Consider the following 18,221-nt stretch of genomic DNA (forward strand, 5'->3'; position numbering starts at 1 on the left):
ATTTTGGATCATTTCTCATTCTGCTTAATGAATTTTTAATTAAAATTGAGCCAATTCATGGAAATTGCACAATTGAGTCGACAAATTCAGTGAAATGAGTTAATTAGTTTAACATATGCTCTGATAGAATTTCCGTATAATGAGCGTTGGATATATATATGTATATAGAAGATGATATCTAAACTTAGATTGCTAAGCAACTCAGAAAAGTGGTCAAATGACCACAAATTGTTTACGCATAGGCATTCTCCTTGTTTGTTCATTGTGGGTTCAACGTGGCGTATGAGCAATTGCCAGCAAAGTCAGAATTTGATTAATTAACTAAAGTCTTGGCACTCATTAAAACAAACGGCTTGTGAAAACGGACATATGTCTGTTCTGGTTGGACATATAAGACATTATATTTGCACAATATTTAATTCATGTTGTGATTAATTAAATAAACATTTCGTAATTTGTTTAACTCTTGAAATCTTTGTGGGCTAATTTTGTTATATTAAATACAGCAAAGCAAAAGTGCAACGAAACACAAAAGTACAAAGAGTGAGGGGGAGGGAAAGAGGACGCGGCACTAAGAAGTCAAGGCAATGCAAAGATGTCGAGCATGAAAATGAATTAAATTTAAATATGAATGAAAAACCCAAAGAAACCCAAGAAAATGTCCACCATCTGCTGTTGACAGTAAAGGGCAACATGGGCGATAAAACGCAGAAAAATCCCAACTTTCAAGCCATGGGAACAATTACCTGTTTGCGTCTCCATTCTTATCCCGCCCCGCCCCCAATGATAGTGACAGTGAAATCCAAACAGAGGGAAGTGTGCAGAAATTGTATTGCCATTGCCTGCAGCTGACACTGATATGCAGTAGCAGCAGCAGCATCAGCAGCAACAACAAAAACAACAATGTAAAGAAGCCAAAGAGCAATTAAACAGCAAAATGTTGCAACAAGAACACGAAGAAGAAGAAGAAGATGAAGGGAGCAAAGAAGCGCGTTAAAAGACAACCTTTCACTTGATATACTCACTTAACAACTGCAAATGGCATTTGTTTTTTCCACTACTTCTTGTAAATTAACTTCAAGTTTATTATTTAAAAGACTCTTGTTTCGAGCAATATACGTAGATTTTATTTATTTAACATTGTAACTTTAATAGCAAGTGGCTAGCTTTTAGCCAAAGCTCCACGATTCAAGAGCCAAGGCAAAACAAGTGCTATATGCTTGCGATAGCGAGGATTTGCATGTAGAGGACACAGAGTCTCATCTCCTGGTTCAGAGGGCTTCAAAAGATTGGCCAAGCTACCAGAATCTTTGGGATCCAATAAAACGAATCCCATCACACCAGTTGCCACCGAGTAACCTTTATGAAAATTTTAGAAATAGTAAAATTATCTTTACAACTTTTAAGAATAAATGTAGTTACCATAAGTGCCATGCCTCAAAATTGTCATATGCAACTCACGTAAAGTGGGCAACGGTTTGGTATACTTGAGTAATTTTAAGTTTTCCACAATTTTGTCATGATAATATTTGATGTAGTGATCAAATTTGCTTATTTTATCTTCCAACTTGGTGGAAGACAGCAGAAAATAGATAAGATCATTTGCCACATTAGCATATTTCGATAATTGAAAGTCAACAAAGTAAGTATCTTTGATCGTATCAGAAGAAGAATCATATTGGAACATGATGTTATTAGACCAACAATCACCATGATTCAATACATTCAATTCATTGGGATCTATTTTGCCCATGCTCAACATCTCATCGGTCAAATGGGGTTGCAGGTTTTTCTACAAAACAAAGAAAAAGAAAATTTATATTATTTTCAATAAAAATTTTTGTTTTTATTTATTTTCTTTCTTACCACTTGCTCGAAATATTCATCCTTGCCCTCATAGGTGGCACAGCATTTCATAAATTTAGCCGACAAGCCGCGATTAATCATATCCAGCATAGGACGATTTGCCTCCTTGTATAGACCACTTATCATGGCTTCGGGATAGGATCCTTTATTGGCCACCCGGACCACTGAAGCTGCATGCCATTGCGCCATTTTCTCAAGAACATTTTCAGTATGTTTTTGATCCAAACCCTCAAGGCGATTGACGTTCTTGAAGCTCTGAGGCCGCAAATCCTCCAGCAACACATAGTTACCCACGGCCTCTTTCAGTCTATAATAGCGGGGACCAAACTTGATGTCCAGTCCCACATCATGATACAATTGCTCCAGCTCTGGTATTATATTCTCATAGATATTACATTCGGTATCAAAAATAGTAGATCTCCGATTCTGAAACATTTCCCGTTGATGAGGCAATTTAATCATATAAGAAATCGGTTTAGTTGAGCCATCTGCAAGCAAATGAAATCCAGAAAATGGCATTAAAGTTTTGAGGGTATTCCCTTTGTTAGTATTTTAGGCCAAGTTTGTAACTTTTGTTATCTGATAGTTCGAAGCAGAGATAAGACACTCTCAAACTGATAACTATGTTGGCTAGTGTACAGAAGAAGGCGAGACCTCCTCTTACCTTTCAGTTCCACTTCGATTTCGATGCGCAGCATCAAAGTTTGATAGTTTTCACCAGCTGTGGTTCCAGCATTGACCTTAAAACTTTTCGTCTTTAAATAATCAGAGACATTTGTTTCGAGTAACTCGGTGAATATCTCCGCCTTCAGCCAATCTGGCACCTGACTGCTGTTTGTATCACTTGCAGACATTTTTGGTAATTTTACTAATTAAATTAGATTTTCGGTTACAGCAACACTTTACGACAAATATTGAAGAAAATACTGTGTGCCTGCCTCTCTTTTGGCTACCCCAAAACGCAACTGGTAATAAACAATTGTCTAAACAAGTTTTGTGGCCAAACCTTTTATTTACCTTATCACGTCAGACAATTTTGTTGTTTTCAAGAGCATGTGAAATTGTAGTTAGAATTTGTTATATGCGCGGGCGCCAAATGTCTGTAGGGGGGTATTAGAGATATCTCTATGAACATTATCAGTGTTTAATAATATTAGAGTTAACATTGTTGACGTTTTGTTTACTATCTCACTCTCGCTATCGGTGTTTCTACGGCACTTAATCTCTCTTTCTCACCCTTTTTGTTTATGCTCACCTTCACATTTCTGTATTTTGTGTAATTATGAGAGCTTTTCATGTTGTTTGAACAAATATAAAAAAAAGAATAATATTATGATATTTAACTGGTTTGCCATTGTTGTTTATCTGCTCTCTTGTCTCTCTCCCTCTTGTCTTTCTATGGCTTTTAATCTATATCTCTTTCGCACTTCTTTGTTTATGTTCACCTTCTCATTTCTGTTTATTGTGTAATTTTGAAAGCTTTTTTAGCCACTCGTCCAAAAGTTTGCCCAGCCATATGGAAATAGGTCATCAAAGTTAATGGCATTATCATTTAATCAAAATATATTTTTAAAGCTTATACGACTTTGTGTTACCCGTTGACTTCCCACTTTTAGCTCTTTTCTAATGTAATTTCTAGTGATTTCTTTTTTAACGGATAAAAATTATTCCTCTAATTGTAAGAAGCTTATAATATTTCACAAATTCAAAATAGTTCTCTTAGAATATTTTCTTACTTTAACTCTCATTTATAATAATGTACATAAATAACTTAAACTTCAGGATAATGATAAAACTTGTTGGTTTTTGAAATAAGTTTTTGGAACTTCTTACTTTAAATAGTATAAACCTAATGTTAAAAACACAAATATCTGTGTAGTTCTCAAAAGAAACGTTTATAAAAGGTCCTGGTGAAAATATAAGACAAATTTGCTTGAAAATTTTAATAAAATTTATGAAAATTGTTGTTAAGCTTAACTGTAGTCGATTTTCATCTACTTTCTTTTGCCTAATAGCAAATGCCAGTTGAGTATATTAATATTTGAGCCTTATCTTACCAAAAGCAGATATGAAAATGAAATATGGTAACTAGATTATCTTTTAAACAGGCAACAATAACCACTTTCTGGGCTAAAATGACTTTGGTAAAGCAAAATCAATATGCTTAGCCTCGAGATGTTTGCCTAAACAAACAAAGCCTTTGGGCAGGAGGCAAAATTTGTTTTAATTCCTTTAACCCTTGATATTAGCCAGTTTGCCCATTTGATGCTATCAGAGCTGTCATTTGCGATAGAGGGGGAATGAATGTGCCACACCCATGTTGAATTAACTGAAACTAGAATAAGCGGAGAATGTCATTGTCATATTAGTAGTGAAATGTCAGTCTCATTATGCCTTTGATTTCATTCTATGCTCTATTAGGCACTAGTTTTTGGTGTGGTCCCTCCTATTTTTGTGTCAGTTGCATTCTGTTTACCAGGGGACTAGGTTCGTTTCCGAAACCGTTTCCTTTACCCTTCAATTTGGCATCGTAGCCCGTTGCATTTATTGGTCAACAAGCTCTTGGCAGCAGAGGCATTCATTATGGTTTTGTTTTTCTTTGGCAGTCCAGTTCAGTTGGTTTAGTTTTGGTTTCGTTTCGTTTCGTTTGGGTTCTGGCATGCCTGGCATTTATTATGTTACCCTCAAGGACATTGAAGCAGTAGCAACAACAACATAACTAAGGCGTTGTCTGCCAGCAAACACGCCCACAAAAATGACGTCTTTTGCTTTGCTTTTGTTTGCTTTGCACACAAAGTGTGATAAATTAATTCCTGTAACACATACACCTACACACACACACACACACACATATATATATTTGAATGGTCATATATGTGTGTGTGTGTCTCTGAATATCCTTTTGTGCAAGTTTTGTTGCAACAGAATCTGCAGCTGATTGTGTTTGCAAAAATTGTCAACATTATTTCATACTCAGGGCAGAAAACAGAAAAATTCATGTAATCAGTTTACAGAGACGTCTTCGAGATACCCTGCACAATCTTAATGAAAGGATCCCGCAAAGTTGTAAAGTATTGGCTACGAATAACAATCCTGTAACCCTTAATAGCTGATTTCTGCTTTGATCTGTATTTCTGTTAACAAAGGTCCGGATTATAACTACCAAGAGAAAGCAGGAAATAATATGGCATACCCACTTTGTTCAGTATCTACAGGGTATACAAATTAATTAACAAATATTTACAGAGATTTTGCCTAACCAGCTTGAATCTTAAAGCCATCATGAGCAGCAGCTGATGCTCCAAAAATAGCGCACGAAATGCGAAACTAAAAACTAAATGAAATGAAATGAAATGGTACTCTCTATCCAATCTCTGGCAATTGCACAGAGTCAATTGAGAGAGAGGGAAGAGATGGCCACTTGGGTCTGAAGGATGCAAGAAAGGAACGTTAGCTCAAGGAAAGTGGCTCGTATTTCCTATCCAACTTGATGAAGCGTTAAGCATTGCTGCCAGGCCTGGGCCTGGGTCTGGGTCTGGCCCGTCTTGGCCAAACATCTGGCCAAAAGTAGTCTGAAAATGATTTTATTGAAGCACTCACCTCACTGCTGCACATATATAGACATATATATATATATATATATACGTATGTATGTATAGTTTATAGTTTTCCTCTTCTCTTCTTTGAATGCCACTGACCGAACTAATGGAGCGCAATGCTCCATTTTCCTTCGCATTTTCTGGCCTGGGCCACATTGAGCCGCGAAGTTGTCTTTTAATCAAGCGCATTGCAATTTCGCTTGTGGCCATGGCACGGCAATGGCTTTGATGCCGACGCCAAATTAATCCCTTTGACATTTTCAAGGCTACATTTATTTTGGATATTTATGGTCTCACTGCCTCTCTCACTCACTGTCTATCTTGTTTTTTCGCACTCACAATGCCGCGTAATTGCGGCAAATCCTTTTGCTGACACAAAGAGCGCCATTTATTTGTCGTTTTCATTTTGCATTCGCATTTTTTGTGTTTTTTTTTTGGCTCTTTCTATCTGCAGCATGCCACTAAAATGTTATTTTTGTGAACGATATGTAAAATGCGTGGCTTATCCGGATTACCAAATGCTGAGCTTACAAAGAGCCAAAGCCCCCTACACTTTCCCAGACACAATTTAAAACTGTAACTTAACCATGACAGGATTGGTTCAATCAGGCAGAAAGGAAGCAAACCACACCATTAGACACAATGGAATTCTAGAGGGAAATCCTTAAACGAAATTAGGAATAAGCTCTACAAAGCAAAACCACAATAGACCAATAAAAAACCGACTTTCTTCTTAAGAATTATTAGATTAGTTTTCACAGATTAATTTATGTATGATAGTATTTTATTCAATCGCACATATATAGACTAATGAGCATGATTAATTTATGAATATGAGTGTGTTTTTTAAACAAGTTTTTCAGATCATTTTTAGATGTTTCTTTTTTCTACGCATATGAAAACAGCAGCTTGTGAGGTGTGTGATGGGGGATCTTTATATCCCAAAATCTCAAGTTTTGGGGAGCAAAATTATATAAAAAACCAGATGTATTATACTTATCTATGGAATAAACTGAAGTACGAGTTCTTTACTTGCAGAAGGGAACAGATTTCACTGGATATAGCTTGGTGGTCCGCCTCTTCATGCTGATACGAAAAAGTATAGTAATATTTCTTAACCCACTGATAAATACTTACTTATTACTGCGGCTTCTGTCACACACTGAGTGTGTTATAATCATGACGAGAGCCCTTCCTTTTGTTCGCCCATCCATCAACTGGGCTGTATGCCATACAATTTTCAACATAATGCCAAAATTTATTACACAATTGTCGCTGTAACGATAGCCCATAAAAGAAAGAAAAACACTCTTCAACTCATCTCACTCTCTCTCTCTATCTCTCTCTCCATGTCCTTGCCGTAGGAACAGCCAGTGAGAATAATATTTATTGCCCACTGAACTCTACACTATTTCTCAGCTAAACTCATTCATTTCTCTTTTGCATCATTCCATCTCGTTTTCTTTGTTTTTCCCATTGGGGGATTCTTTTTCGCATGTTGATACACTTTTCTATAGGGTATATTCACTTACAGAAAACTCAAAAAACCAAAAAACACTTTAGTTTTATTAATCCTTTAAACTAAATAGTCTGTTGTAGATTTCGCTCTTACATAGAAACAATCAATTAGAGATTCAAGAACTCCTTACTCTTAATTAGTTGATTGATAAAGACGTATTTCCTTTATTTAATACTGAAATCTCCTTTGTGGAACTATTTTTAAAGGGTAATCAAACTGCCTTACTAAATGAAGAAAAGTTCATAGTTTTTCTTTGTTAGTTTTTATTGTTTCAAGGAGCAAGAAAGAATTGAGACTTGAGGAATGGGCCAAATTAATTCAGTAGTTTGTAATTAATATGCATTGAATAAAATTAGCTACAAACGTCTTGTTTTTTTTTTTATTTTTTATTATTTATTGAAGTTTATTACTAAAAATTTAAATTAAAATTGTATTTTGGTATTGGAATTACATATACATATACATCTCTGAATACATAGTTAGTATTTTGTAATTTCAATTGTAATCTCATTTAGCATTTTTCATTGCAGCTTGCACAAGAGAGAGAAAATGTTTTGCAAAGTATTTTTTGTTTTTTTATTTTTTAATGCACTTTTTTTAATTGGCACAAAGTCACGACAAAGTTAAGCCAAACAAAAACAACACAACGCAACACAACAATAACAAATAACACTTAATAAAATGTAAATTAAAAATACATAATACAATTTATCTTTTCACAAGTTAATTAAAATGACAAAATGTCACAAATGTTCAATTGAAATGTTTTTTAATATATGCAAAAATGATTATACTATAATTAAGAATATAATAATTTTGAAATGATTGATCTCAAAAGCTTTCAAAATTATGGCAAGCATTTTTGACTTTATTTTTTTGTGGTTTTCTTTGCTTTTTGTTTTTGTTTTGGAGGAACTAACATTTAACAATTATGTTTGGTTTTGTTTTGTTTTTTTTTCACACTTATCATTTGCCGTAAATACAATAATTATATATATATATAGTGGAAAGCCTTAGAGCTAATTTCTATGTAGTTTTTCTTTTTTATTTTCGGTATAGTTCTGTATGGATTTGTTGAACATATATGTATGTATTTATCGTTTTTTTTTTTATATAAGTATTTCTTGTTTTTTTTTATCATATTGTAAATAATTTAAAAATGGAATCGCATATCTGCTGCTAGTATAAGAAAATCGTTTAGAACTTTATCTTTATATATATATATGTTTAACGTAATTTTATACGTGTTTTGGTTTTTTTTTTCTTTCTAATTGGTTGTTGTTGTTTTTCTTTGCATATAATTCTAAATAATTCTAATAATTATCTTTGCTCGATTTATGGTTTATAGCCTAAGTCATATGCCGAATTGGTTTTTTTGTATTAGATATTAGCTGAATATTTTCGTTTCGTTTCGTTTTTCATTTTATTTCTTTAGTATTATTAATAATTTAGAATTTCATGTACAGAGTGAAAATTTTGTTTTCGTGTTCATTGAGAGTTATCAATTTTGATTTGAATTTTCGTTTTTATATACTAGATAATTCATCCCACCTTAAAATTACATACTCGATGAGGGTAAACTAAAAACAACGAAAAAAAAAACATTATCATTAGCCAAAATGATTCCATAATTTTATATTACATCAAAATCCAAAGTCACAGACCCCAAAATATACTCACTGTGACTTTGCAAATTGTGTAATCGAAAAACAAAATAAAAGTTTCTTATAAGCAAACTATCAAATACTCTGCCTATTTGTTTGCAGTTGCCAGGAATATACGTTTTGCCTAAAATCTTTGCCTTACAAATTGATTGCTAAAGTCAAGAAAGTAGACTGAAAACCTTGTATGAACCGATTTGTAATAAGCAGGGTATTGGAAATTCTGCTTACAAGATCTTAGCTCAAGTACTTATATGAGTTGATGATAAATCTATTGATATATCTTGCTGGTAAATGTAAAAAAGAGCTCCCATGATGGCCAGGAAAAGTTTTTTGAATATAAGATTAGAATCCTTTAGTGACTCCATTTCTTAAACCACCTATGGGATCTCTCCTGTTTGCATGGTGTGGGATTGATAAGTTACATTTCATTAAATTTTCTCTATTATTTAACTATTTGATTTCGTTTTCATAATATTATCTTTATGCTTTTATATTGTAACATGTGGTTAGTATAAGTATTATTTTTTTTTAATTTTTCAGCTTTCAATCAATTATCTAGAAAGACTTTTTTTTAATACTATCTCATATATGAGTTTGGTTGTGTGTGGGTGTGTGTATGTTGATCTCTACTTAGATATACATTCATTGGGTTTTTTTTAGGCAGAGTTCATGTTTATTTAATTCTCTTTTATGCAGTTTTCTATTAGCTTTCGTTGCTAGAATTTTAAATGTTTTATTCTTTAATCTTATTAAATTTCTTTGCGTTTCGATTTTATTTTTTTTAGGTTTCTTGTGGGAAGACAGTGAGAATTACAAGCTTCAAACATATAGATATCAAATAAGAAAATTTTTTGCTTGAATTTTGTGTGTATGCGAGTAAATTATATATATCGTTTATGTATTCGAACAATGTCAGAAATTTTATTTGATTAGGTCCCGTTCACAGAATTCATTTAATTTTTCTTTTTTAAAACTTATAAATGCTAAATATTGGAATCGTTTTGTTTTTCATTTTTTATTTTTATAATACACTGATAAAAAGACATCGTTTTCAATGAGAACAAAGCAAATCAGAAATTGTAATTGAAGCAGAAAATAATTGAAATTTAACGTCTTCCATTGAAACGATTAACTAAAGTTGGCCAAATAATCGACATCAGGGGTAACATCAATAAGAGAATGGAATAGGCAAATTGAGGGGCTGAATTGCATCCATCCTCTGTGCAGCAATAGGTTTGGGTTTCCCAAATTTCTAAATGAAAAATAAATTACAAAAATTGCATAAATAAAAAGTTCCCTTTGACCAAAAATATTTTTGTAACTGTTGAACAGAAAATGCAAACGAAATATTTGTTATACATTTTCCTAATGTAAACATTTATCTAATCGGAAGAGAAACATAAATATTTATTTGCATTTTCACTGCCCATCTAGGGTTATAAAATGTCCCTTAAAGTATGCAAGTGGTAGGTCACAAAATTGACATTTTAAAACAAATAAAGATTTTTTGAAATAATAGTCAATTAGAAAAGTTCAAAATCTGTTAAAAACAATAAATGCTCTTCAAGTCCATTGCATACTGTAAGGGGCAAAGTTCCCCTCCTGGATTCATAGGCCTTAAATTATTGTCACTCACCTTTCTCCACACATTCGGTGGCACAATCGCGCACAGTTGACAGCTCGCTCACATATTTCTGAAATAAAGAATATTAAATTAGTTAACAAGAAAATATTTTATCTTGGATAATCGGCAATTTTTTTCGTTATGCAAATACATACAAAATATTGTATAAATTGTGTCAACATGGCGTATGGATGATTACATAAAGTTGTATTTGCACGTTTATTGCCTTTTGGGCCATTAAAAGTGTCAATTACCAGATATTCATATTGATTCAATATAAAAATCACAATATGTGATCAAATATTACCGAACAAACTCTTTCAACAAAACTGAATCGTGTGATTGAACAGACAAAGACACATCAAACAGAAGCCAAATGAAATCGAATAAAATTTTAAATATTTATTTCTTTCAGTTCTTTTTATACTTTTTCGCCCCCGTTGCACATTTCTTTTAACATTTTATCCACAATTGTTAAATATTTTATGTAGATTGTTATCAAATTTTATCAATTGCATTTGCAATTCTGCATGGCAATGCGGTCAAATAGTTCATTTTATTATTAATTCATTTGGCTTAAATACATTTCACAATAAATTAAATGCAATTATCAACATATTACATAATTAATTGTGGCTTTGGTTGAGATATATGCAAAAAGAGAAGCCACCTATAATTTAGTTAGATTTTGACACAAACCAAAAAAAAAAGAAGCAAACAACGAACAACCTATTACAAAATTTACCACATAAATATGACATTTGAATATTTATTTGAGAATCCTAGCGCAGATTTACAGACAAATTTATGTGACCTTTGTCCCCTATGAATATTTGATTTGTAAACTTTATTAATTTTAAACGTTTGTAGTATTTAATTGTGTGGTCCCAAGCAAAAAACTTCTCACATATCGTCTGACCATATAGCCATGTCATTCAAGATTTATTCGGAAGGAATAGAGTTAGTGAAGAGAGCCAACTATCAACCGCTTAGAAGAGAAAACCCGTTCTTAGGAAGAGAGGAGATTATAGTTTGAATCAGTGCCAAGAGTTAAAAATATTCGTTATAAAAGATGGCAGATCCTGTGAAAAAATAGAGGGAACTTCAGTTCTTCTTTTATATATTTATTTATCTGGGCTTCTAGTTCAGAATACATGTAGATTAAGCCAAATGTGACAAGTTTTTTAGAAAAATTACTCGCCATTTTAACGCTTTGATTGAAACAAGTGTGAAACTTTACACTTTTAGTTCTTTCGAGCGTTTCAGAGACTAAAATAAAGTTCTATAAGTATTAACAAGGCTGAAAAAACTTTAGCTTGATATTTTATTACTGCATATCTTTGTTTTAACCCCAAATAAAAGTCACTCAGAGCACGAAAGTCTTAAAATTTAATTGCATAATGTCACTTTATATTTGACATTTTGTATTTCACTCACAGACAAGCAAATGGGCAGTTAAAATGCCATCAATTGTGTGCAACTAAACTATGCTAAATCAACTTTTGATGCTATTTTAACGACAGGTTCGTGAGTTCAACTTCATAGACCAACACACACTGACACACACGCACACATACATACACACAAATAATAAATAAACATAAAACACATAATACATAACACTGCATAATGTACGTTACAATCTGCAATCTGTCTCCTGGTTTTATTTTAGAATACGTTTTTGACATTAAAGTTTACGAGCAACATAAGCACGGGACAGACACTAAAAAACTGAGGAGCAGAGAGATAGGCCCCGGGTGCAACAGAGTCATAAAGGATTTTACTGTATGTATCTACACACGACTGAGTTTGAAATCTTTTAGCTTGAAATCCCTCTAGCGATTAAATTGAAATCTAGACGTGGAGCTACTTGTTGCCGGAGCACTCCTTTTTTTGCGGTCCATTAAGCAAATAATAAACTTGTTCAATAATTGCAAAGGCATTGCCCCCCAGTGCCTCTTAAACGTAGTCGTATCTTCATCATCATCTTCGTTGTGCATGTGCATCATGTGTAAGTGTTATTATTTAACCGCAACACGGTAACAATGCACCTGCAACCAGAACTACCAGCATAAGCATCTCACAATGGTAAACGCCCCAGGATAGGCAATACAAAACACGTGTTCACGCTGCTGCAGCTTATGCTGGGCCCAGTGCAAGCACTTAACCCACTTAATCGATTCAGGGAGAAAGAGCCAGACACAATCTGCAGCAAGTAGTAGTCCCAAATGCCTCAAACCTGTCTCCCTCTGTCTCCAACCAACCAACCAAACAACCAACCATCCAACCAAGCCAAAGCTAAGCCATTTCACAGCACTTAACAACTTTTGCGTGCTCTTCGCCCATTTATTGCAACAAATTTCATGGCATTTGCAGCTGGCAATGGCCACACAGACACAGAAACAGAGAGAACATCGGCAGCTCATTGTTTATGTAGGTTTCCTGACCGCTTTTATAACCCAATGCACTTTACTGAACATCAGCCCATCAGCCTAGCCCAGCCCACTCCCACTCCCACTCCCACTCCTACTCCCAATCCCATCTAACAACCCATCTAACAGACGACAAGACAATTGTGGTCCCTGCTCATCTTCATTTCAGACCATAACCATAATGTTGACTTATTAAAATGGCACCACACCTAACACCCATTATACCTACTTGTAATAGAATGCACAGTTGGCATATATGTACATTGTACATACATATATACCAAGTAGATATATATCTTGAACAATGTTTGTGCATAATTTGTGTCAAGCAACCCAAGAGGGTAAGGGCAAAAAGCATGGCAAAAAAGGGTTAGCTCATTATGTAAGACCACAGAATGCGTTTATCTTGTGCGGATTTGTTAAATGTGTCACACGAATAGCTCCTTAAACAAAATGAAACATGATAATTTACTATTACAGAAACTCTGCGGAAAAAAGGGTGATTAAAAAGCAAGGAATATATAATATTAGAAGTGTAGTTTAAAAGTTCTTAAAAGGGAAATCTGATATTGATTTGAAGCTGTAAATAATTTGAAACTATTGCAGTTCAATTGCTGAAAATTGGTGATAGTCAGTGCCCGATTAAGTCAGCGCAGGGCTTAAAGCAATCAACAACCCAAGACATAAGTTTTTGTAGATTCAATGCAAATCATTGCATGACTTTTCACTGTAAAAGCTAAGATATATCATAAAGAAAATCATTTTTAAGAATTTTTCAAACAATCGTCCATTTTTTGGTCATTCTGCCTTTTCTTCTCAGATTGCATTTTAGCCAATTTCCAAATGATTTGAAAAATAATAAAACAATGAATAGTGATATAATGAAACAGAAACAAAATAGTCAAAATTTATTTTTAAAATTTTAAAGCAGATTGAGATTTATTTCAACTTATAAATTAAGACATGCATTTTTCAAAAACTCCAAGAATTAAAAAGAAATAATACAAGACTTTTGTCTAATGCTGCCTTTTGACATCGAAAAAGCGACAGCTAAATTTATGTTCTCAATGAATATTTTTGAACTTTTACCATTCTGAATAACGCCAAAGTTCCATAATCTTGTGTCTTATACAGACTTGCTCATGCATATATGAATCTATTTCGATTTGTAATAAATTCTGCTACTAAAATACTTAAAACGAAGTTGGCGTTGAAATCCTACCTTTTAAGCCTGACTAAGTTTCCAACTTAATTGGCTCCAAAAAATTGTTATGCCACTTACAACTGATTTCTCAGCAAAATCAACTTATAAAGTTTTGCCATTTTTACATTTCCACTTCTATCCTTAGTAATAATTCTTTTTACAACTTTTTCGCATGAAGTTGAAATCTTGGTAAACTCCGCTTACCATAAATATCTGGGCGCTTAGCTACAAAAGATTTATGCAACTGGCCTAGTTTAAAATAAAATGCAGAGACAACAACAACAACAACAGAAAAAGAAAAAAAATGCAAAACTGCATGTTATTTGCTTGTTAGGCCAAAAGTTGCTATCCAAAAAATGGGGCAAAGAGTAGAAAGAATGTGATACGAAACAAGACGAGGAAAAAACCGCTGAGAGCAAAGCAATAATCTTAAGTCTGCCAGACACAGTAGAAGGACCTCAACTGTGTGCTTAGTGTTGTTTTAGTTGTGCTCTAGTTTCACTTGAGCTAGTTATATCATCTTCAAATCATTTTAGTTGTGATTTGAAGAAAACCAAACCAAAGACTAACCCCCAGAAGACCCACAATTCAAAAACGCAGGGGAGAGAGAGGCAACTGATGACGACGTTGATGATTTCAATTTTGCATGCAAGTGACGGCAAAACGTACACACACACTCACACACACACATAAAGAAAGGGCAAGAGACAGAGCGAGTGAGTGAGTGAGAGGGCGAACGATGGCGATGGCGGCACAAGAATGAAAATGTAGAAAAGTGGTAATGACAGGAAAAGTACTGTCATTGCCAAGAAAATGAAGCAAAAAACGAAAAGTAGATGAAAAATGGGCGCGAGGGTCGAGGCAACCAAATGAACGAGATCCAGTCAGCCAGCCCATAACCCAACGTCATCAGTGGCAATGATGGCAAAGTTGGTTGGGCAGGTGCACAGACATTCACATACCAACCATGATGGCATCGTCCTTAAGCCATTTATGAAAATTTCAAGTGTTTGCCTAGCAGGGCAAGGGACACGAGGAGATGAGAAGGAGGCAAGACGACGATGCTCATATACACATATATCCTTTTAAAGTACAACAACAACAAAAAATATAAAGATTATTTGCTTGAAATATGAAAGACATATGGCTGGCAAATCATTTGAGCCATATATATATATACGTCTTTGTGTGTCTGTGTTGGTGTGGGTGTGAGTCTGTAGATGTTTCTGTCTAATGCAATTCACATTTTCTTGGGCATCCAAAAAAGTATGCAACATTTCCTGGAATTCAAATGTAATAACTCAATCTCTTGAGCTTGTTGGCTTGTAAATACTTTCGTTATTCCCATAAAATATTGATCTAGACCTAAAGATTGAAGAATATTTTGCATTGCTTGTTGGCCAATCTATTCAAAATTTATTATTTAAGCATAGGGATAAATGTGTTTTCTTAATAATCTCTTGCAAAGTTTCTTAGAATTTGAATTTTAGCTTGTTGGCTTTCTGGCTCGCATACTAAATTTTTGTATTGAAAAATTGAAGCATTTAAGTCCATGGCAATTAATCCACAATAAACATCTAGTTTAAGCACATGAGCTGAGACCATTTTGCAAATCTAGTCACGAATTCAATTGTTAAATTCATTTAATCTTTCAAGAGCAACCAGAGCTTTGACATTAATTACTAAAACGTGACTTATTAGCTATATAAAGACGCAAAAACAGAGACATGGCCTTATAGTATTAACGGAATAAATTCATACGAAATATTGTTAAATGAGAATTTTCTATTGGACCACATAAAGAAGTAACATAAACGGCGAATATAGATCATAATTTTGGTTGGGCAAACCGTTGATTTTGGTTATCCAAATTTTTCAAGATGATCTTCCATAGTTAATTTTCAAGCTAAATTGACTTAAGAATATATTTGAGTAAATAAAAATTAATGAACTAAGTGATAGAATGGATAAAGAAATAAGAAATGTAATTATAACCATGTGCTGCTCAAATTTATATAAATGGAAAATAGCCCAGTGACAAATCTTTATAATGCCGATTGCAGACTTTATTGGGCAAATTTTCAACGCCCACCTTGATATATATTAGGATCAACCACTGACTTTCAAATTTTCTCTTAGTGTACGAAAATTGAAATGGAAGTGTTGAAAGGATTCTGTTTGCTGAATGTAGAAGTGCAAAGAATATATTCTCTCCGAGTGTGAATATACATGTGTGTGTGTGTGTGCTTGTCTGTGTCACATTTAAGAGTCGCCTTCAATTATTAAAGCAAAAATATGCCCAGATGTGCCAACAGTGGCGGCAGGTGATGGAAAGAAAGACTGCTCCTTTCTCTCCAACAACAGCAGAGGCAAACAGCCTTGAGCTCACGCTTCAGTTGCCGCATTCAATGAGCACACAGAAAACTGTCTATACTATATACAGTATATAGTATATGTATGGGATAGTATATAGCTGTGTAAGAGGACGACTGCCGCTCCATTATCAAAATGCAATTTCATCAATGCTGGCTTTGAGACCCCCGAAAATCCAGACCAACAGCAAAAACAACAACAAGAACAACAACAGCAGGAACCAACCAACCAAAAAAAAAAAAAAGAGAAAAAAGAAAACCGGCTAGAGAAAATTTTCGTCTGAAATTTGATTTTCTTTCTAAAAGTGAACGTTGCACTCTCATGCAGGCGTAGGCCACCAGAACCAGCAGCAGAAGCAGCATCAGCATCAGCAGAAGGAGCAGCAACCGTTCAAGTAGTAGAGCCAAAATGCACAAAGAGAGCAGCCTTCAGCCAGTTTTTTGCCACATAGTAAATATTTTGCAAGTGCAATTTGCTGTTGTTGTAACATGCAAACCATGCACCAGGAATAAACTTTTCTTTCTTTCGGTTTCCTTTTTTTTTGCATATATGTGCATTTAGATGGATATATGTATGTACATATATATAAAGCGGCGCCCTATCTATGGTTGCTGAAGTAATATGATTGCCAAAAAAACGGAAGCTTCCTTTTTGCCTGCGGGGCGTATACGTAATGCAATAAACTGATTTAGCTCACCCACTCAGCCATCTCTCTCTCTCTCTCTCTCCCACTCTGTGTATGAGTGTGTGTAACACTTATCTAGAAGCCAACAATCAAAAAGAGATTTATTTAAATTTAAATTGAGGTCGATTTACGCATACACAGAAAACAGTCACTTGATTCCTAAATCAAATGCATACAAAGTATTTTACTATTATATAAAAACTTTTTTAATAAATGATTTATTTGAATTCTCATTTTCACCACTAACTAATGGAGAAAGAGAAAAGTATTAATACTAATTAATAAGTTAAGGGTTTAAACGGTACAGTAAAAGGAAAATATTTTCAATTGGGAAACACTTCTTATACCATTTTGTTTATATCAAATGTTATATATTTTAAAGGATTTTTTAAGTTTTTTTAGTAAAATATATTTTATTATTTTAGATTCTACAATCTTAAGCATAAAGAGATCAGTTGATTAACGAATTCCAACTTTGAAAGATCTTCAACTTAAACTTAACTTTTCTGGTTTTATTTCAAATTCTTTTCAAATCTTAAAACGAAATTTCACAAACTCAGAAGTAAAATTTTAAGCAACAAAATAATGTGGAGACTTTATCAACTTGGTGCGAAAATGATTAAAAGAGAAAATAAATAACAAATAATTTATCTTTTGATGAGAATTTTTGAAATGTAATATTCCCATTTTTTGTGCAAATTATTTTCACTCAGTTAACAGTTTTGCCTTTACATTTTTTGCTTATCAAACAATAAAAGGCAGTCAAGTTATTAAATTTCATTTCGCACACAATTTTATGTGGTAATTGGCAATTTTGTTGACTTGTCTTCTACCCGCTCAATTGAGTTCTCAATTGACTGGCAATATTATTTTATAATATTTTGATGCCAAAAGTTAATTGTGATGTGCATACATTTTATACATTTAATGTTTAAATTATTTTAATCGTTTATTTAAACATTTTAAATGAAGCGATCATTGGTTTATGATACTGAAATTATTCCAAGTCTAATGAAAATGTTTGGCCAACTTGATTTTACCATTTTTAGTCCAATTTGGATTTACAATTTGCTCTTAAGTAACGTCATTCTAAACTCACCTTAGTTTTAATTGAGCAATGTTTAAAATTCAAAATAAATTGTGTTGGATTTGCTCTTTGGTAATAAAACGTTGGTCCAATGGGAATTGATGACATAAAAACCAAATGACACAGATAAAACTCTCTTGGTTTATCGTGGTTAGGCTTTGGTAGAAC

General features: G+C 33.6%; 2 protein-coding genes across 2 annotated transcripts in view; both read right to left on the reverse strand.

Moving 5' to 3' along the window:
• Window positions 1-1,114: 1,114 nt before the first annotated feature.
• Window positions 1,115-2,794, reverse strand: LOC6648176. Its single transcript, XM_023178899.2, has 4 exons — window positions 2,531-2,794; window positions 1,867-2,354; window positions 1,423-1,792; window positions 1,115-1,359 (listed from the first exon to the last, which is right to left on the reverse strand). The coding sequence occupies exons 1-4, from the start codon at window positions 2,718-2,720 to the stop codon at window positions 1,163-1,165; spliced, it is 1,245 nt and encodes a 414-aa protein (XP_023034667.1). The 5' UTR covers window positions 2,721-2,794; the 3' UTR covers window positions 1,115-1,162.
• A 6,617-nt stretch (window positions 2,795-9,411) lies between these two features.
• The window catches only part of LOC6648175, a 33,861-nt gene continuing 25,051 nt past the window's right edge, over window positions 9,412-18,221 (reverse strand). The window contains exons 2-3 of the mRNA XM_002069788.4: window positions 10,285-10,342; window positions 9,412-9,900 (exon numbers count right to left, since the gene is read on the reverse strand). Coding sequence (XP_002069824.3) covers window positions 9,755-9,900; window positions 10,285-10,342 — 204 coding nt within the window. The 3' untranslated portion in view covers window positions 9,412-9,754. The remainder of the gene's footprint in view (window positions 9,901-10,284; window positions 10,343-18,221) is intronic.

The sequence above is a fragment of the Drosophila willistoni genome, chromosome 3R, assembly GCF_018902025.1.
Source record: "Drosophila willistoni isolate 14030-0811.24 chromosome 3R, UCI_dwil_1.1, whole genome shotgun sequence".
Classification (NCBI taxonomy): Eukaryota; Metazoa; Arthropoda; class Insecta; order Diptera; family Drosophilidae; genus Drosophila; species Drosophila willistoni.

Excerpts from the sequence above, each read along its gene's own strand:
- LOC6648176 (XM_023178899.2), bottom strand. The coding sequence starts at position 2,720 with ATGTCTGCAAGTGATACAAACAGCAGTCAGGTGCCAGATTGGCTGAAG. Across the intron at positions 2,355-2,530 it reads AATCGAAGTGGAACTGAAAG|ATGGCTCAACTAAACCGATT; the intron begins GTAAGAGGAGGT and ends ATTTGCTTGCAG. Across the intron at positions 1,793-1,866 it reads ATGAATATTTCGAGCAAGTG|AAAAACCTGCAACCCCATTT; the intron begins GTAAGAAAGAAA and ends TTTGTTTTGTAG.